The following is a 22,435-nucleotide window of genomic DNA, read 5'->3' as shown; positions in this document are numbered from 1 at the left end:
TATCTCTTCAATAAATCTGTTACTTTGAATCCACTTGTGCAAACCACAATCTTTTTCAGTGTAAAACCCACAACACCTAAAGTAGGATATTACACCTGTTGCTGGTGTAATATTCTAGTGAAGAAATTTCTCCTCATCTCAAACCTAAATGGTTTACCCCCTATTCCTCAGACTGAGACCATTGGTTCTGGACTCCCCTGCCATCAAGAATGTCCTTTCCACACCTACTGTGTCTAGTCCTGTTATAACTTTATAGGTTTCTGAGATCCACTCCCTCATTCTTCTTAACTCCAGTGAATGTAATCCTAAACAACTCAATCTCTCCCAACCCAACCCATACATCAGTTCTTCTATCCCTGAGTTGGTCTGGTGAACTTCAACTGAGATCAAACAAATCAGGAAAAAGCTACATGGATGGAAAGCAGTGAAATGTGGCAACTCTGCATGTGGCTGCCAGTCAACAAAATGTCTCATGGACCACGCTCAGAACCCTGATGGGCTGCAGGTAGCTCACCACTGGTCCAGAAGGTCTCGTACATCATTGTGCAGTGCACAGCAAGCCACAATCTGGCATTGCAAAGGGGCAGGACTTGCCAGTTGACAAGATGGAGGAGTTCCTAGGATGAAAAGGACCTTAAAGAGGGTGAGATCAAGGAAGCCAAAGCTACAGATGAAGAGTCCATAACACTTGCCAGATGAGGAAAGTGTGCACGCAACAGGAGTAATGAGTTGCATTGTGCATCCTCTTAGATAAGTGTCCTCCATCATGGCGTAATTGAACAGCAAGGTTGCTGTTTCTCTCTAGAGATGACTCAGTTCTTTGTGCCACCTTCTTCTCAATCACATTGAAATCCTGCACTCGGTTATGGATGCTAGCCTGTATTTGTCCTCAACTTACTGTAGATGTGGACCATCTGAGGATGATAATGTTCAACCAGTTGCTTGCCAGACATATTGTGCTTTCATAGCCAGCCCTGGCCCTTGTGTACTCAAAAATGCACAGACACCATGAGACAAAGGTCATCCCTCATTTCTAATAAAGAATGCTTCAGCGCTTCCTTCCTCCTATCCCATTGCTCCTCTTGGCATTGTTTAAAGTGATGGTGGACACTTTCCAAACATGTCAAAGCCTTTATCACCAATCAGAATGACCATTTGGAATTAACACCCCTGACCTTAGCCAGTGTTTTGGTAAAGGAACGCACAATGCTTCATCCCTATATTTCATGTGTTGCAGGCAAGGTGAGGGGCATTCACAGTTGTAGGTTCAACAAGAACGTGGCTGATAGGAATAGAGTTTGTCACTTTGAGTGGCAAAATGCTCTCACTCACCAGGCAGGAGTGCACATAAGCCTAAGTATATGCTCATGACATGAAAACCCTGGCAGATGATACTGTACATGGAGTTCCAGGATATTTAACCCTTCTTCATGCATTTACACATTTACCCTTCTACATGGCACACACTTCTTCATCTTTCAGTCATGCAGACAAGGTTGGAGAACACCTCAGCCTCAATCTTACACATCCAAGAGTGAACTTGACATGACTGCAGAGCAAGTAAATGACATGCCTTCCACCAGCACACTTAAAACTAAAGCAAGGCATCAGTGACATCAGCTTTGATCTGAAAATCGGCGCGTGTTGTTGTGAAATGAAAGCAGATTAGATAAATTAGATGCCTATGATCTTAGTGGCATCTGAGATAAAAGGTGGGTGAGACATTGCTGTCAATCAGGTGACACACCAACACAGCATGCACAATAGATGTGGATTGGGTGTGGTTCTATTTACAGTTGTGAACATCAAATGTATGTTGTGAACATGCCTTGTACTCAAACCTTTTTAACTTTCCTAATGCTGCTACGTCTTGGTGCTTCCCCGACATCCACAGCAGAGTTGGAGGCAGCCTCCTGACTGCTATGCTTTGTTGTCTATGATGATGTGATGAAATTGTGTCCTCTGGAGGTATCCTGCTGTGGGGCAGGTGAACCCTCCTCAGCCTGGGAGCTGGAGGTAATGGGGTCAGAGGAAGAGGAGTTTGGGATTGGCTGAAGAGGCCCAGAGCCACCTGGGGACCAGCTATTGGTTCACCTCCTTTTGGGTACTCATGAGCACCTGACTTGACTCCTTGAGGATAAGGGGCAGCTGGAGTAAGATCAAGGTGTCCCACAACCTCCTTACATTGGTTCGGTGGCATCCATGGGGCAATATCCTGGACCAAGGTGTCCATGGTGAGCGTTGTTCTTGGTGCATTGGTATGCTTGCATTATCACCTTAGTGCAAAAACCGATCATTGCGGCCAGAGGGTAGAGAGCTGGTTTTACATTCACACCAATCCCGCCTCCAATTTCTAACCGCCCTAACCACCATTTCAATTAGATAACTCTTAATCTTATGCACTCAAAAGTATACGAGCCTGATCTATGCAATTTATCCTTTTTTATTTTAACTATTTAGCCTATTAATCATTCTGATGAATTAGCACAGCACCACTTTCAAGGCCAGTATATGCTTCCTGAGGTGCACTGACCAGAACTGAATGCAACTAATAAGGTAGGGTTTGACAGGAGTGTCCTGCGTCTGCAACACAACTTCCACCCCTTTTTTATTTCAGCTCTTTTTTATACCTGTCCACTAGTTATGAGTGATATTTATACATGGCCCCTAAATCCTTTAGAAAATACTTTCATATTTCATGGATTTAAGGGTGGATAAGCTCAAACTATTTTATCCGTCATAGTTTTATCCACTCAGCTCATGTAATTGCCGCTGATACAAGTTTTTATTCATTGTTGATTGTATTGCTTTTATTGTTAGCAAATTTAGATATGCAGTTCACTAATTTTTCATCTAAGTTATTTTTAAATATAGTGAAAAGCTGAGGTGCAACAACACTAGTCACTCTGCCAGTTTGGGTACGTATATGTTTCCTAATTCTGAACTAATTTCCTGTTCAAGCAGATAAGGTTGCCTCTCAGCAATTCTTTCGAGCAAGCAGTGTGAGATTCCAATTGCATTGGTTTGAGTTGTAAAGTTTATGACCCAGTGCCATTGCAGACAATCAAGTAAAGTAAATGACCCACACCAGGCCCCAGAAATGAAAGGCCAACATTTCTGGTCTATTGCCCCACCATGTCCTTTTATCAAACTGTTTCCTGTGTGTAATTTAAAGAAAATTTATACTAGCTGGATTTCTAAATTATATTTGGCTAATATTTTGTCATTTTAAGGTTTATTAATAAAGCCTTGGTATGGGGCTTGGATGTTAAGAGGAAATTATCTTCAAAAATTATTGATTGTACCTTGCTGTGTCAACATTAGCTGCTGCATTCCCCTCAGTAGAAGTAACCACACTTCATTTAAATGAATATATTGGGTGCACTTTAACTTGGTCATATGCTTAGTTAAAATGGGTTATTTAATTTTGCTGTCTTTCCTGCTCATGCACTTTGCTCTCTACATATGTGCACTCTCCCACAGCTCCATCCATGCAAACTTGCACACCAGAATCCAGTAAATTTGATTTCCTGACATGAACATTCTTGGCATAAAAAAAGACAAAGGGGCAAAAATGTGTTCATGTACAAGCAACTCTACATGAACAACTTTATCCCCCAACATGTTAGTTTTATATTGTGCATCTGTGCCTACATATAAAACGACTCCCAAACACATCTGAAGGATGAGCAGCAAAGGTTAAATGTGATCCAGAATGGAAGAGAGGTTAAATAATCATAACTGTTTCCTGCTTAAGGTGTGGCAAAACAAGCTAAACTGTTTTCAGGATTACAACAACTGCTTAATGACTGCATCCTTCAATTTTTGTGGAGGCTTGCAGTAGTCTGCAATGTATGATTAGTGATTTTCTGGCTGCATACTTGTTGGATTTACTAATTATGGGGAGAGGTTCCTATGGCTTGTGATGCATATTTCTGATTGAAAATTGCAAAGCAATTTCTTCGCATCATAGTTATTCTGAGGTGGATTGGTGTAATCCATGATGTGTTCAAATTTGTTTAATGTAGTTGTGGTGCGGACATTTGATTTACAAATTTTAGTATATTCTCTAATTATTGCAGAAGGCCTCGTGGGCAAATCAGGAGGCAGTAAGGGCAAGTGTGAACAGAATGAATGCATCAGCTTATATGTGAGTTTGTATTCTGTGCCTGTTCTACCATATACTTGTAATGAATGACTGAAATCTGCATGGTATGAGACCATTTCTAGATGTGGTTTACAGTGGTGTCAATTAGAAACTTGGAATGAGGACTTTCTTAGAATTACGACTGGAGTCCAGCTACATATATAACTGGAACCATATAAGATATTTCTTTTAATCTTAAAAATACAAGATGATTAGACCAAATCATCTATTTTAAATAACTGAAACATTACTGTAAAGTTGCTATGCATCTGTTTCACCTTGTGGTTTAAACATTTAGAATATAAATATATATAAGGTCAAATAAATTGAATCCTTTTACTCCAACCATTGAGGAAAAAATGTTCAATGCACCTTGTAACTAAAATTTGATAGTGGAAGGACGGTAATTTTAATGTTGGTTGATGCTGGAATTCAGGTAGGTTTTTTTTTGTATGGTTATCTAAAGAATCCATCCTAAGGAAAGTATCAGTGAGTGTTGACTTGGTTTTGATTTTTTTTTTGGTGATACAATATGTACATACACATCGAATTATACGTAATACTTGTCAGTCTGCAGAGGTATTGCACATTAAGACCAAATGTTATCTTAAGTGAAGCTGGGTAAAAGATCAGGGGATTTGGATCAGAGTGCCAGATATAATTTGGTCTCCATTTTAAAGACAAAGATTGTGCCCTGATTGTTTGTTAGTTTCATTAGGTACATTCCTATATCTGCATTTCAAAGATGTTACTATAGTATGATCAGTTTGAACAGACAATTCCCTTTGAGTGTGAGCATAAGAATTTGAATGGAATGTCTACAAATGCAAGATATTAAATATGGATTATGAAAGCCTGTTGTGCTAATAAGAAACTCTGGTCAAGAAAACGCTGTCCAAAAACAGAAAAATGCAGGAAAAACTCAGGTCTTGTTGCATCTGTGGAAAGAACGGACGGTAGAATTCCTACCGTGCAGAAAGAGGCCACTTGGCCCATCAAGTCTGCACCGCCTCTGAGAAAATAGAGTTAATGATTCCAGTCTGTGTATGAATGCTTTGGAACTTGGAATGTGTTTATAGTTTTGAGTTGTACTGTTTTAGAAAGAAGACTCCAGTTTTATAATTGATTTTTTTTTCTTATATAAGCCTGAAATTGTAGTCAGGAAATTAGAATTCTTAACGAACTGCCTTGAAGAAGAATCATATGGACTCAAAACTGATGCTGCCAGACCTACTGAGTTTTTCCAGCATTTTTCTGTTTTTGTTCGATTCTAGCATCTGTAGTATTTTGCTTTCATTTTCTTGCACACAAAACTTGTTTATTCATTACAGAAATTTTGTTTTGCTGTTTGTAAATTTATGGGCTGTATGCCTGGAATCTGTAGGATGTGGGCAGATGTGCACTGTGGATATGATGTACTGCAGGCAATCAGTGATGGAAAAACCTAGAAACAACAGCTTAAGAATGTTCTTGTACGAATTCCAGTCTGCCCTCCATGACCTCCATCTCTTGAGACAATCTATGGAAGCAACATGCAAACTTATGTGTTCTTGTTGTCTTTTGGATTCCTGATGTTAGTAATAATCACATTTTAAGCTTGGAAAGATGAGCTCTTTATGTTTCATGACAGCCATGCTGCTTGTACAAAAGAAGAACTGGTTTGAACTGGTTCTGCTAAGCATCACTTCATTAATTGAACAATGCACGTACGTTCTAACTGCACTAAATCCCGCTCATGCGTTCTTATGTCCTTGCTGATATTCAAAGTGCTCCATGCTGATTTGAGCAATCCATTTATGGCTATGGTTACACCCAACCCTGTTTATGCAACATATAATGGGGAAACCACTTGATTGAAGACTGGGAAGTTTTCTTTAATGGCACTACAGATGTTTGTCATTATCCCTTCTGAAAGTAAAATATATATAGATTGATGGAGCTGACATTTCTTTCTATAGTGATGAAGAATTGTTTTTGGCAATGTCACTTGAATGTTTAGTGTGGCACCAGTAATACTATGGTAAATAGAATAATTAAACCAGTACACTGCTTTTATGATGATCATTTATTATGTGATATTGGTGCCACCATTAATTATCACCACCAGTGACAGACGTAATATTGAGTGCAAAGTAGACTGGTTTAGAGCTGAGTTTCCTGTACTTGAACAAGGATAGCCACAGGGGTTACTTTTTACTGACACAAGCATTTCTTCTATTGATCCATTTATCCATCTGTCTTTTGTATCTTGCCTTTTTATCTAGCACGTTTTGAGTGCCACACTGCCTTTAATACAAATACCATAAATCGCAGTATATGGATTGACCCGGTGTATAAGCCAACCCAGTTTTTCTGGCCTCAGCATGTACGTTGACAGATCCATCTTTGCATATCGGCTGTGAAATGCAATACTTACATTAATAGTCGGCTTCAAATTTTCGCTCTCCAAATAAATGTTTTGCCTATCTTATAACTGGGTGCAAGAATCAAGGAAGAGAGATGAGCTATGTTACAAAAATGTACAGGCCTTAAAGCACACTCGCACACAGAGGAGAGCCTATGTGACGAACGACTAAGAGAAATGAATCTTCCAATGAAACAAATGAAGTATGAAACTGGTTTCAAGCGAAGTTTGCAACATTTGGTATCCTGTCAGATAACTGCTGCTACAAGGAAATTTGGTGTTACTGAGAAACTGGTGCGAGACTGGAAGGAATATGCCTAAAGAAGATGCTCAAGACCAAATATGCCATGAGAACAGGGACCAGCTCTCTGGCCTGATCTTGAGAAGCATGTGGGTCTTTGAAATTCAGAATGATTTCTTCATCATCACTGAAAATGCAATGTGTATATCTGCACTTAAGTGGGACAAATCAAACCCCAAGCCAGTAAAGATTTCAGGCCAAATATTGGTTGTTGCAGCTGCTTTATGGAACAGAAGTATTTAGTGTTGTGGCAGAAGACCAAGATCACTCCAAGACTACCAAAAGACCTCAACGCCAAAATTAGCAGTTTCCAATGAATCATCATCAGAGAGTCAAAACCATGAGTACCCATTATGCCACATTGGCAACATGGATGAAACACTGAATTTAGATATGTCCAGCAACTGAACTGTGAAATGGAAAGTTTAGAAAAGCATTCTGGTGAAACCTGCAGGACATGAGAAGACTAGATTCGTGGTACTGTAGCCTGCACGGCTAATGGAACAAAATTAAAGACTACGGTCATTTTCAACCATGCCGAACATCAAGTTTCCTGCAGTGGTCAGTTGGATCAGGATGGAGTGATGTTTATGGATTGATAATGTGTGGAATAGACTTTCCATTTGCCTGTGTAAAGCATACAGTTTCTAAAATCCTCTTTTTCTAAATCAAAAGTTCCCACCTAATGTGGTTGACTGGGCCTTTCACCATATCCAATCCATTTCACTTCCAATTTCAATTTTTCCCCACCCTCCCAAAACATAGATGAAGATTCCCCTTGTCCTAATTTTCCACCTCAGCAGCCTCCTTATTGAATGATCATCCTGTGCCATTTTTGTCAGTTCCAATGTGATGCCACCATCAAATAAGTCTTCCCTTCCCTGTTCAACACTATAAGGAATCATTTCCTCTGTGACACATGATCCACCTAGCACTCTGTCCCTTTTCTATGGTACCTTTTTTCATGCAACTGTAAGAGATGAGCACCTGTCCTTTTTATCTTCTCCCTTCTCATCATTCAAAGCTCCAAACGCACTTTATAAGTTCTTTCAATTCAATATACTCACAGTTTATAATATGCTCTTCTCCTCTCCATTGGGAAGATCAAATATGAGTGCTTTGCGGAACGCCTCTGTTCAATCTGCAAGCATGATTCAAGCTTCCCATCACTTGTCATTTTAATTCTGCACCTTGCTTCCACTGTGATTTTTCTGTCCATGTCCTACTTCAGTATTCAAATGAAACTCAGTGCAAGCTCGAGACAAAAAACCACATGGGTCATCTTGTGAAAAAAAATTCTAAGTCCAGAACTAGTGCGAAAACAGGAGAATTTCGGATTCATGTTTTTGGTGAGCCCAAATGTCATATCTTACGTACTTAATGCATGACAAAATGCTGAAAATCATTTCTTGCCTCGGGGGGCGGGGGGGGGATGGGGCTTAAATTGCCAGAAAGCCAACTGATAGCAGCAAAGGGCACAATTGCACATGTATAGGTCTCTCTGATATGAGCAGCAAAGCAATGAAGTTACTGTGAAAATCCCCTTGTTGCCCCATTCCGGTGGCTCTTTGGCCATGCTAAATTCTCCCTCAGTGTATCCAATGTACCTAACCAGCACCTCTTTTAGATTGTAGGATGAACCCGGAGCACCCAGAGGAAACCCACACACGCTGGGAGAACGAGCAGACTCTGCGCAGATACTGATGGAAGCCGGGAATTGAACCCAGATTCCTCGTGCTATGAAGCAGCAGTGCTAATCACTATTGCTACCATGCTGCCTACCAATCACCTTAAATCTGTGCCCCCTGGTAATTGACCCCTCAGTGAGAGGAAGCAATTCTTTCCTGTCAACCTTGTCTAGGTTCCTTATAAAGAGCCATCCAGATGCGAAACGTGAGCTCTTAAGTCTCCACAGATACTTTCAGACCTGCTGTGATCTTCTAGCATTTTTTTGTTTATTTTTGGATTTCAGCATCCAAAGTAATTTTGCTTTTAAATTTGAGAAGCCTTGAGTTTGCCTCCCAAATATCTGAGACAGACAAGACGAAAGGAAAAAAAATTAAAACGGAACCTGTAGTTATAAAGAAAAAGGTGCAGATGATAGTATTGACAAGGGAGACAATGAAATTATGTAGTTGTGGAGGTATATGTGAAAGGGAGACTATTGAAGACAAGTATAGTGACAAAATGTTTAAAGAAAATATTCTGAGCAAATCCATGGAACATTTATTGGATATATTCAAAGTAATAAATTAGGCATGCCTAATTTATTTACAAGTTTCAACTTGTACTTCACTGTTTTCATAATGGGATTATCACGTAACTCTGATTTGACAGCATTGCTGCCATTTTGGAGATCCACCAACCAATGAATTAATTATGAATGTCTCGATGTGTTTAGCAACAGGGAGCATAGCCCCCTCCCCAACCCCACCAACAGCATTATTTGGAGGGATCATCTATTCTTTTCAGGTTAGTTGCTGATTTGTTTTATTTTGGTTACTGCTAGTGTTATAGAAGTCCAGCATTTGCTGGAGTTCTGCCAATTTGTTAAAATCTGCAGCAAGTGCTGAGGTAGGTGTTAAAACACTTGATCCTGACTGAAAGGCTTTTGTACAAATCAGCCTCTCCCAAAATTAGGTATAGTTGTAGATATTCCCTGATGAATTAAGCATGACTGGGAAAATGAACAAGAGGTAGCACAAGTCAGGACCAGCTACCAGAAAAAGGAGGGGAAGAAAGGCCCTGATCCTCTGGTTGTGCATTGCCTTGTACTGCACTAAAGAGAAAAGCATGTCAGTTAATGTTGGCAGAAAATGCAGAAATAAATGTTGACCAGGACAGTGGATGAGCTTCCCTGCTGTTTGAATCATATTATCAGATCTTTTACACCTACTCTTGGTTTAAGGTCTCATCTGGAAGACATTTCTACTACTGCTACAAGTGTTCTAAGAATGTCAACCTAGATTGGGGGCTTGAAGTCAAAATTTGCATGACTGCATTTAAAATGGAACACAAATAGATGAGAGTACTTCAGATGTGTTCAGAACAATTTCTATTTTATATGGACTGAGGTTGAAACAATTGCAGTTTAACACAGTGCCACACATGTACGAATAACCTGAACCTTCTGTTCAGTAGTCAGCTCATGTGATTTTAATTATGTGACAATTGACTAAAAATTAGTCTAATTGCTCGACTGATGTATCTGTTTTTACACACTGGCTGTAAAAGCTTGGCTGTCTTGGGCTAGAATAATCCAAGTTGTCTTTGAGGCATAGTGATTTCTTCCAGTTCTCTCTATATTGCTTTCGTATTTAAGAAAATGATTTCACCAGTACCAACTGCCATAGAATTGCTACATTTTTGTTACCATGGATTGTTACAACTGCTCAGCAGCTGGGTCTTTTAATGAATTTTAGTTATAATTACAAATCCATTTACACTTTGTCAAATACTTGGTCATCATTTTCGGGTGGACTTTTTATATAATTAAAAGTTTAGTTCAATTTTCCCAAATGTGCATTGACTTAAGTGCATAGTTGTAATTATGTTCTGGTAAGGCAACTGATTGCAGGGTTTAATTTACTTGCTAAGACTCTCTGCTGTGATTTTCTTGATAATGACACCAGCCTATATTGTGTTCATATCTTGACAATGTAGGTTCTTGACTGGTCCAGAGATTGCCTTCTGAAATACAATCCCTGCCCCCTAGGGGACAGTGTGGTCCACAGTGTAAGCATTTCAGTTTTGTGACTAGCAGGTAGATTTGGTGTAAATAAGTGAGAAGTTTCTGACTTGATGCAACTAATGTGAATTGGATGTGTATGTATTAAAAATAACAACATGACAAATGTGCATTTGATAAATATAAATGGCTTTGGCTACCTTTCTACTTGAAGTCTTTTTGTTGGGCCATTGATGGAACAAAGTCAGTGATAATGCTTTGCATAAAGACCTGTTTCCCTGCTCAGGTCAGTTGAAGTGCATTCATGCTCTTATCACTAATACTCCAGGCTATACAATTGAGTCACATCAGGAACTACCATTCCTCAAAATCAAGCTAACGTAAACCTTAAATAAGTTTTACCCTCATTAGAAGATATTCTTGGTTTACTTTTAACCAATTTCCGTGGAAACTTGAACAGATAAATTTTGGATGAACTGCAGAACTGAGGCCCTATCTATTCCCACGTGAACATAAAGGATTCCCAAAGCAGAGCAAGGTAGTTCCCCTGGTGGTTGGCCAACACCAAACATCCCTGAGAAACAGAGCGTCTGAATAATTATACAGCAAAGAACAATTCTGTTCAACATATTGCAGTGATGGGCAACATGGACTAATGAGTGGGCCTCATGAGTGACCCTTCAATTCAGTGGGCTGCAAGATTAAAATTAGGCATGTTCACTACGAAGCTCGATTAAGATTGAATACAATTAAATGTATGCCAACACTTCATAAGTTATAGAAAATGTATAATCATTCAAATGTTAATATATCTCATCAACTTCAAGTGGAAAAGCAAAAATATTTACCCTTGGGCACAGAGGCATGGCTCTCAGTCAATGTCGTGTGCAATCAGCACACCCCTTGCTTCACGTGCCCTTGCTTACAGTGCATGTCACTGATAGGAAAAAGGCTATGTGGATGGAAACCAGTGGAATATGACAACTCTGTGCGTAGCAACAGTCAACAAAATAAAATGTCTTGTGGGCCGCACTCAGAATGTTGATGGGCCGTATGCAGCTCCTGGGCTGCAGATTGCTCACCATTGGCCTACTGTGTCTGTGAAGGCTTTTTTGTAAAACTAGTTCTACTCCCATAGTTTTTCTTTTTCAAATATATAGCAATTCCCTCAAGTTACTGTTGAATCAGTTTCCACCATTTAGTGCATACAGTGGATTCTAGGTTGGAAGAGTGCGCTGCAAAAAGATAGGCAGCAGCTATCACATTACTGTTTGTAGGATTTGCCATATGGAAATAGGTTCCCTGTTAATAGGATGTTGACTCCTTTTGGCAATATAAAATATTACTAGTTGTTAACTCTTGAGCACTGTGTTCTGTACCATGATGCCTTGTTTTCTGCTTTAAAATCTGTGTTCTTATTGACTTGCATGTAGTTGAATCTACATGCGTCACTAGTGATGCAACTGTGCAGACCTCAGACTACAAAATTCAATAAGGTGAACGAACCAAAACAAAGTACTTGGATGCTGGAAATTTGGAATAAAACACAAAATTCTGGAAGTACTCAGGTATTCACAGGGAACTGATTTTAATTATAGTCATCTGAATCCCTTTAAGGATCGCACAATGGCTAGCTGTGCGCAACGTATTTGGTATGCAGAATTGGTAGCTGATTTTAATGGACTTGGAATGACTTCAAGGAATACCAAATTGTTGTATCAGATAGAGACATCAAGTGTTCAATAAAACCTAGCTTTCCTCACACTTTGAGTTTCCAAAAGATGTCATTGTTTAATATGGTGTTGGCAGTCACAATCTATACTAACACAGATGATGGATTTCCAAAGTATGGCTTCATCTTTTGACAACAGCTGAATAAAATTTGACAAGATTTGGAGTTTTACCCAAACCCTTCTGTGTAGGTCAATGACTCTATTGCAAAACATAAAACATCATATCCTCTTCTCCACTTTCATTCCCTGGGATTAAAGTTAGTTTCGCAATGTGCCATTCTTTTGAATCCTCTGTTTGCATATCTTGATGACTGCACTATTTTTTCTGGCTAAGTAAATACACAATGATTTATGAGAATACATTTTTTTAACACACCATTGGCACATCTGGAAAGCACACATACTAAAAATTCCAATAATTTTCCCAGCTTTTACTTGCAATGTAAAATTAAAATTCCAGTTGATCCAAAATTGATAGTTCTACCTGGAAGCTGTGTTTTGTTCTGCAGCATTTTGGTGATTTGGGGAAGGAGAGTTTTCACCCCTGGTTTAATTTTGCACTATCTACAATTTACAGGCTTGTCCCATATTCAGCATAACCACTGTCACTGGGGAAGGTCTCTTCTGTTCACTGTACAAATAAACTGTAATTTTTAAAGAACAGGTTTATGGTTTGAGGATGCACAGTGCAACTTCTAATATAAAAGCACAAAATTAGTTGAATTTATTTACGTTTTAATAAATACAAATAATATCTGATGGTCTAGTCACCTTTTGTTTCATGCACACTTTCCTGGGTGTATTATTGTGGGAGATGTAGTAAGGTATTTATGCAATATGTATTGCTGTACTAGATGTCCCCTGGTGCATTATCCTTAAGACTTCAGTGTCTGATTTGTTCGTGGCATTGTGTTAACCTGGTTTTTATTTGCTGTTTTGTAGGAATGGGTCACCGCAACTGACATCCAAGTGACTTTGAATAGGTTGAATACCTTTGGAGACGAGGTTTTTAATGACCCAAAGGTTCTGAAGTCCTACTATTACGCCATTTCAGACTTTGCAGTTGGTGGCAGGTACTTTTATTTTTTGTTCATTTTAACCTTCATTTTTAGAACCTGTTGGTGAATCCAGGTACATGCAATTGCGTGAGTTTTGCTATTTTCTCCCTTCCCAGTCATTGAAATTAAATGTCAGGTCATCAAATTTACTCTGGCATTGGTAATCTAAACCCTGGGAGAAGAATTGGAATTCATGCCATTGTGCAGTAGGCTGTAAAAGAGATTGAATTGGCATTGGAGTTTCTGCAGGCCTGGTATTTCAAGTGCTTAACATATCTTCAGTATGTTGTATTGCTCTTGTAATGGTTCATTTCAACTCAGAAAACACTGCATTTTATCAAAGTAGTGTATGTTTGATTGGTTTTGACCTTCAGAAGAGATCAACGACCTTTAGAAAAGATTGTTGAGACTTGAAAGCTCTTTTGTGAATTGTTTTCCATTAAACATCAGTAGAGTAGGCAAACTGTGCATGTGCATGCATGGCCATGCAGCAAGGCTTAAGGTACTGTGCAGGCTATTCATGAGCTTTCCCTTTCAAGACACTGCACGTGCAGTTTCATGAGCATAACTTAAAGGTACTGCACACTAGAATGGACAGGCCACGTGCAAGAGAGATCTGTCAGTTGCCAGTTTTGAAAAAATTCAGTTTACTCAGCATTCACTCCCTCAGAGAATGGATTCTGCATTTCCACTATCCTTCACATGCTTTCTGATTTCGCTCTTGAATGTTCTAATTCTAATTGTGCCCACTTTGTTTTGTGTTTCCCATCAGAGGAAAATAGTTTTATATATTTACCCAATCAAATTCACCATTTTAAACATCTGAATTAGATTAATCTTAACGCAGGGAATGCAAGCAATGTTTATGCAACCAATTCAGTAGGTCAAGGTATCATTCTGTAAATCTACTCTAACCTTCTGAGGTAAGTATATATTTCTTGAGTTGCAATGCTCAAAATAGTAGTTATAGCATTCTGAATGAAATCTGAGCAAAACTCTCAACATTGAAGCATAATGGCTAACCCATTGAAGATTATAAAGGCCATTCTATTAGCCTTGTTAATTTTTTTATACCTTACACTTTTGTGTACCTGAAGACACACATTCCTTTGCTTCTACACATGTTCTTATCTCTTGCCATTAAGAAAATATTCTGATTTGTTTGTCTTGGGTCCAAAGTGGATGATGATCTTGCACTTCCCCATGTTGAACTTCATCTGTCACAGTTTTGCCATTTACTTATTCTGTCCATGTTCGTCTGCATCTTCTCCTATTTACATAAATGGGGGCAGAAAATGGGAATAAGAGGACAATTGCTTAATAGCTAGCAGAATGGAGTTAGATTCAACTCTGAAAACAAAAAGATTTAATGAATTAACGTGAAATTTAATGAAACAAGAAGGGATCTGGTTCAAATTAACTGGACAGAAAGGCAGGCAAACAGGGCAATGGATCTGAGTAGTGCGTGGGCAAGGGGAATCGGTGTGGCGCGTGGGCAAGGGGAATCGGTGTGGCGCGTGGGCAAGGGGAATCGGCGTGGCGCGTGGGCAAGGGGAATCGGCGTGGTGCGTGGGCAAGGGGAATCGGCGTGGTGCGTGGGTAGGGGTAAAATAGATGAATATTTCTGCAGGAGGTGTATCAAGGAGTTTTATGCTTTTAGAAGTTAAAAACCAAATTTTAAAACTGAGACATAAGGAAACTATTGTAAACTGTATTAAAGAAAATTGACATATATATATATATATATATATATATAGAGTAAAAAGGAGGCGAAAAAAAATATTGAAGTGCTTAAAGGGAATCAAAGAAAAGACTAAATACTTCATCTTAGTAAGAGGGGGGAGGAGAGAAGCCTAATCCTGCTGGAGTGGCCAACAGCGAAGTGCTCAGGGGCCATTAGGCATGCTGTGATCTCCCAGTATACCTTCACTGGCGAGGTCGCAAATCCAAGTTAGCCTGGCCAATAGAGCCCAGAGCTCGCTAAAAGGATTTAAATAATGAATATTAAATTCAGCCTCGTGTCATTCTCCTGTGCAAGGCTGATCATGTCAATAAAAGTGCCCGGGGAAGATTGCAATTGGCGGGATGCTGGACGCTGGACACTATTCTTGTTATTTGGGTTCCCGCTTACATTTAAAGTTTCTTTTAGTGTTTATTTGTTAGTGTCACAAGTAGACTTACGTTAACACTGCAATGAAGTTACTGCAAAAATCCCCTGGTCGGCACACTCCAGCACCTGCTTGGGTACATTGAGGGAGAATTTAGCATGGCCAGTGCACCTAACCGGCACGTCTTTTGGACTGTGGGAAGAAATCAAAGTACCTGGAGGAAACCCACGCAGACATGGAGAGAACATGTAGTCTCCACACAGATAGTGACCCAAGCTGTGAATCGAACCCAGGTCCCTGGTGCGAATCACTGCGCCACTGTACCTAACTGGTCTCTCTTGTACTTTATTACCAATGTGCCTACCTATAGCACTGCGCGCGCACACACCCACACACACCACATTCTGTTTGGATGTGGTAATTTTGTTGGGGGTTGCATCACATCTCTGTTCAATAAGCCAGATAATTACAAGCTAAAAAGTCATAGGGTTTTACAGCCCAGAAAGAGGCTCTCCAGCTCATTGTGTCTGCACCAGCTATAAAACACCTATCTTCTAATCCTTTTTTCCAGTATTTAGTCAGAAGCCTTGTATGCTATGGCATTTTAAGTGCACAATTAGCAACAGTGTTTCTGTCAATTTATCTGAGTCGCTCTGCATCTGAAATACATTACATTGATACATGCAGGTATATCAATGTGGGTGGCTATAAGCATGGATATTTGCCTATATGTGCCTATGCCTTGTGTGTTTGTGTTGATGTACACACCTGTCTAGGTGGTTTCCAGCGTGGCTTAGACTTTCGACATGTCTGACTGTCTCTGGTCCCCTCTCTCATAAATCTGCATAATTCTGAACAATCAATGCAAAATGATGGGAACGTGAATGATAGGTTTTCCTCCAAAAATGGACGATTGTACATTAACTCACTAACTGAAGTGTCAGGGATTTGACATCCTTCAAAGATTTTTGGACAAGCGCCCAAGGTTCCTCTGGTCCTCTGTACTCCTGGTGTCTGCTGTTCATTGTCAATGGTACAATCAATGGTAACTGTTGCCAAGCTTTTAAAAAGCATAGTTTGCAATCAAATAAGTGAGAATTGGGAAATTGATGAGTCCATTGAGGATATCATAGCGAGGGGGATTGAATATAAAAGTAGGGAGGTCTTGCTGCAGCTGTATAGGGCATTGGTGAGGCCGCAGCTGGAGTACTGTGTGCAGTTTTGGGCGCCGCACCTGCGCAAGGATATTTTGGCCTTGGAGGGAGTGCAGAGGAGGTTTACTAGGCTGATACCGGAGTTGAGGGGGTTGAGCTGTGAGGAGAGGCTGAATAAACTAGGCTTGTACTCGTTAGAGTTTAGAAGAATGAGGGGAGATCTCATTGAGACATATAAGATGATGAATGGGATGGATAGGATAGAGGTGGAGAGACTCTTCCCGCTCAAAAAAGACAGTAGGACTAGGGGGCACAGCCTCAAGATAAAGGGGGGGCGGTTTAGAACGGAGTTGAGGAGGAACTTCTTCACTCAAAGGGTGGTGAATCTCTGGAATTCTCTGCCCGTTGAAGTGGTGGAGGCTGCCTCGCTAAATATTTTTAAGAAGCGGGTTGATGGGTTTTTGATAAGAGAGGGGATTAAGGGTTATGGGGAGAGGGCGGGAATGTGGAACTGAGCCACGACAGATCAGCCATGATCTTATTGAATGGCGGGGCAGGCTCGAAGGGCCAGATGGCCTACTCCTGCTCCTATTTCTTATGTTCTTATGTTCTTATATCTAACACAGTTTTGTTAAAAAGGAAATTTACTTCACAAATCTGAATGTTTTTATGAAAAATTGTATAGTCTAATGTCAGTGATTGTGAAACCTTTAGAGACATTTTAAAAAATTGAGTGAATACAAGATCTGTTGAACGGCAATTTGTTTTATCCTAACTTGATTAACTACTTGGTTGAAGTAACAGAGAGGGTCGATGAGGATAAAGCAATTGATGTATTAATTGACTTTCACAAGACATTTGTCACAGTACTGTTTGTAGATTTGTTAGTCAAATTAAAACCCATAGGATTAAAGGGGCAGTGGTGGCATGGTTACAAAACTGGCTAAATGGCAGGATCCAAACACTAGTAATGAACAATTGTTTTTTAGATTGAAGGGCATTATACAAAGATTGCTTGTTGCTCTTTTTGATATATCAGTGCAAATGAGTATACAGGGCATAATTTCAAAGCAGACCATAAATTCAGAAATGTAGCAAACATTGAAGATCGTAATAGACATCAGGAGGACACTGATAGAGGAAGAGACATATAGAAGCCATCATATATTGTGTTTTTTAGAAACACCAGATGTCTTGAGGTGCTTTACGGCCAATGCAATACTCGTTGAAATGTAGGGGAAAATTTTCCCATCCCACCTGCCATGGGAATCGTGTGATTGACTGACCATGCAAAGATCCATTGACCTCAGATGTAATTTCCTGGTTTTGGGACGAGCGTAGTTGGAAAATCCTGCCGTAGTCTCTGTTGTAATGTTGGAAATGAGTGCCAACGTCCACACAGCAAACTCCCAGAAACTGCAACGTGATTTTGTGATGTTGTCAATATTGGCCAGAACATCAGGGTAACTCCCCTGCTCTTCTTGAAATAGTATGACCAGAGAAACTGGGATTATAATCCTTAGAACAGGAAGGTTAAGAGAAGATTTGAAAGAGGTGCTCAAAATCATGAACTATTTTGGTAGAGTGAGTTAAGCTTTTGGTAACCATTAAGGACAGCTTTAGGGTGTTTGGCAGAAGAATTAGAGGTGGCATTAGAAAATGTTTTGCTCTGCAAGAAGTGGTGATCTGGAATGCATTACCTAAAAGCATGGTGGCAATAGATTCAATGGTGACACTCAAAAGTGATGATTACTTGAAGGACTAAGGGGAAAGAATAAAGGCATGGGATTAATTAAATTGCTTTGAGAGCCAACTCCAATTTGTTAATTGTTTTCTGCAATGTATCATCTGATTTTGTAAGGGAATACAGTAGCTATGTCTGTGGTTTTAGAAGTTAGTAGGTAAGATTTATTGTGGGAAGCTTGTTACAATTCCAGTGGGCGGTGTAAAAGCACATGTAGAATGCAACATGGATTTTTAAAAAAACAAATGAGAACAAAGAGTTAACTTTAATAGATGTTGCTCGGATTGGAGAAATGTTGGAAATGTGCACCAGGTTATTTGCTGAGGTAAGTTTTATTCTGTGTAAAGGTATAATAGTGATGTTTATTGACAATACAAAACTTGGCATATTTCATGCCTGAGACTAGATGTGATTGCTGATAGCCTGTTAAAACATTGATATTTCCGTTGCATCCATGCAGAGCACTTTCTAAACTTTGTCATGTACCAGTCGGAGGAACTCTAGTTAATTTTTAGATTTTGTTTAGTTGTGCTGTAACTATTATATTACATTCTCTGCTGCAACCTTCCCACTAACTAAATATAGCTGGAGATCAAGGGAGATTGATTATTTTTAATGGGAGGTATGTTGTTTTGAGATCTCAAGTGGATAAGGTATGGAGGATTTGGAATGGAAATCTTCCCAGGAAAAATGTCTGGTTTGCTTAAGAAGCTCAAACTTTCAAAGAAATGTCTCAGAAAAACACTCTCAGTGCCCACGCTTTATCTTACAGTTCAATAATTGGCGATTGCCAGTTAGCTAACAAAAAAAAGGTTTATTGCTGTTTACTGCTATATACAGGCTGCTGCAAATGACATGTTCATTCTCAGCTCTAGGACCAATCTGGCCGCAAAAGCTTGTGCTCTGCCCCGAGATCCCCACGCTCGTTCCCCATTGGGCAATCAGGTCACGTTACCCTTGCATTGCATGGCCCTTAAATGGGCTTGCTACTGCATTCCCTCCCTGTAAGTCCATTCTCACACAGTGCATTGATAACTTGCACAATTTTCAAAACATTAGCAATAATGAACATTTTTAACACTTTATCAAAAACTCAGTCTGTCAGGGACTTTCTCTGGGAGAGACATAGCTCAATTAGCTGAGGTTCCATTGTAAATAGTTTTGGTTAGTCAGGCTTCTTTGGGACTCTTTCTTGGTACCAGCACATCACTTTCTTCGGTTTCATTGGGAGAGCACTTTGACCTGCTACTGGCTGATTAGCCACTTCACTCCTCGGGCAAACAAGAACATTACTTAGTTGCACAGTTGCATCAGGTAGCAACACTGGCACTTGGGATGGCTCCTGTCTCTGCAAATGGTCTATAAGTTTCTTCAGAAACTTGTCCTGCCCTGTCACTTCATAGGAAAGTGACCCTGTCCTTGCCATAACAACTCCTGGGACCCAAGTTGATCTGCTTCCAAAAACTAGACTATCTGCTTCCAAAAACTGGTTTGTCTAGCTCAAATCCTCTTTCCACTTCTGATGAATAATGGTGGCGGCTAACTTGCTCACTTCTACGTTATTTAATGACAAAATGTTTAGTTCATTTGTTGGGCAATCCTTCATACTATGCACTGGGACTGGGGGCTCAGCGCCAGTGACCTGGGTTCAATTCTTTGGGTCTGTGCAGAGTTTGCACATTCCGTGTCTCCATGGGTTTCCCCTGGGTGCTCCGGTTTCCTCCCACAGTCCAAAGATGTGTGGGTTAGCTTGATTTACCCATGTTAAACTTCACCTTAGTTTCCCAATATGTGTGGGTTAGGAGGATTAGCAGGATAAATACATGGGATTACGGGGATAGGAGCTGGGTGGGACTGTTGTTGATGCAGGCTTGAAGGGCCAAATGGCCTGCTTCTGAACTGTACAGATTATATGATTTACTCTGCTGGTACTGGTCAGGTCCTGCTTGCTTTTATACTTGTGCCTCAAATGTACTTTCCTTCCACCCACAAAGCACTCTGTTTCTCTAATCGTACATGTTTCTGGAGAGTGACTTCCTCTGTACCAATAGCACTTTGCATTATTGTTGTTGTTGAAATATTCTATACTTTGTTACTCTTCTGGCTTCTGCATTTACCTCTCTACTTAAACCAGTGTCTTCGTTCCTGGCACCACTGCTGCTCACAGATCCCGCTGTAACTAGTGAATCTTGTCACTCTGTGCATCTGTAGTGCATGGGTGCCCTTCACAGTGCTCTCCATTGCTGACGCCATTTCCACTACTCTCTTAAAAGTAATCTTTGATTCAGCTAACAATTTTCCCTGTACAGTTGTACTGTTTACACCACATACCCGTCAGTCCCATAACATGTCATTCAGTGCTGATCCAAAATCTCAATACTCCACAATTTGTCTTTGCCTTGGTATAAAAGCTGCAATAGTTTCCCCTTGGGCTCTTTCCGTAGAGCTAAATTTGTATCTTTGTACTATCCCTGAAGACCTATGTGGTCATGTCTCTTTTCTAGCTCAGTGAGCACTGCAAATGTTTTCATGTCGGGAGCTCCTGGGGACATTAAACTTTCGATCAAATTATAAGTCTAGGTCCTGCATACGATTAGCAATGTAACTTCCTCTTATCCTCAAACCTCTACTTCATTAGCACAAGGGATCCTGGGTTTTATAAATAGGGGCATAGAGAGCAAAAGCAAGGAAGCTATGATGAACTCTTATGAAATTGATTCAGCCTAAACTGGACTATTGTGTCCAATTCTGGGCACTGCACTTCAGAACGCATTTCTATCAAACCTTCTGCTTTCTGTTTAAACAAAACCCACCACTTTATCCATGTTGCTAAAGTCCCTCATCTCTGGATCCATATTTTCTGTATCCTCTGTAATGTTTAAAAGGTCAGGTGCATTGGCCATGCCAAATTCTCCCTCAACATATGTGACGACGAAGAGATTTTCACAGTAACTTCATTGCAGTGTCAATATAAGCTCACTTGTGACTTAATGCCTTGAAGAGATTTACAAGAATAGTTCCAGGGATGATAGAATTCAGTTATGTAGATTAATTGGAGAAATTGGGTTTCGTTCTCCTTGGAGAAGAGAATGTTGAGAGAAGATTTGATAGAAGTACTTAAAATGCATGAGGCCTGGACAGTGTTGATAGAGTTGATAGAAGGCCATCCATTTAAAGTGATTGGCAAAAGAACCAACAGTGACATGAAAAACCTTTTTACGCAGCAAGTGGATAGGGTCTAGAATATGATGTCCAAGAATTGATTGAAAGTAGATTTAATAGGGGTTTTCAGAAGGGACTTAAATATCTGAAGAGAGAACATTTGTGGGACAGGGGAATGGGACAAACTGAGTTACTCTTGCAGAGAACTATCACAGGCACAAGATTGAATAGCCCTCTGCGCTGTAACCAGTCGATGAATCTAAAAGAGTGAGTGAGTATTTAAAAAGCAGCATGTGAAGTTTATAATGCATTCCTAAGGATGCAGTTATGCAGCCGCTTTGTGATGACTTGTTTTTCTATTGAATATAAGGCTGGCAACATGACTGAGGAGACTAGTACAGGCAACAAAGTTGAGACTTCTGCCATAGGCAGATATTCATCAGATGCAGTGTAACTTAAACCTAAAACGTTGGCCGGATTTTCCTGTGGCAAAGATAGTAAAATTGTCAGTAAACCTGCTCGTTGCTCCAGTAAAACTGACAGCAATATCAGCAGTTTGAATATCTGAAAAATAGCCTGGAAATTCAGAAGTGACTGCCACTTAGTGACATTCCCATACTTGTAGACATTCAGACAAGATGTAATCTCCCTTGCTTTGAGAATAAGAGTTTCCATATCCATGCTGTGTTGGTCTTTGCACCTTGTTAAATGTAATATCATTGAATTTTTAATAGCATACCAAATTCTTAATTACTGCAGTGCATTTTACTGCCACTAATTTTGTTTTTGTAATGCCAAATTTTTCCTACAATGATTTTTTAAAAACTTGTCTTTCTTTTTAAATTCTTTTTCTGCTTATCTATAATTTAGCTTCTGTCTTAATGCAATCATATTATTTAGTTTCTGAAATCTTAAATTAAAAGTGTAATAATTTAA

General features: G+C 39.8%; 1 protein-coding gene across 1 annotated transcript in view; it reads left to right on the top strand.

The window, feature by feature from the left end:
- The window catches only part of lamc1 (laminin, gamma 1), a 263,261-nt gene that overhangs the window by 164,112 nt on the left and 76,714 nt on the right, over window positions 1–22,435 (top strand). The window contains exon 3 of the mRNA XM_080195713.1: window positions 13,216–13,346. Within this exon, the coding sequence (XP_080051839.1) occupies window positions 13,216–13,346 (131 nt within the window). The remainder of the gene's footprint in view (window positions 1–13,215; window positions 13,347–22,435) is intronic.

The sequence above is a fragment of the Carcharhinus amblyrhynchos genome, chromosome 9, assembly GCF_965287045.1.
Source record: "Carcharhinus amblyrhynchos chromosome 9, sCarAmb.v2.hapA, whole genome shotgun sequence".
Taxonomy (NCBI): domain Eukaryota; kingdom Metazoa; phylum Chordata; class Chondrichthyes; order Carcharhiniformes; family Carcharhinidae; genus Carcharhinus; species Carcharhinus amblyrhynchos.
The sequence above is the reverse complement of the archived record's forward strand: the minus strand, read 5'-3'. Positions and strand labels throughout refer to the sequence as shown.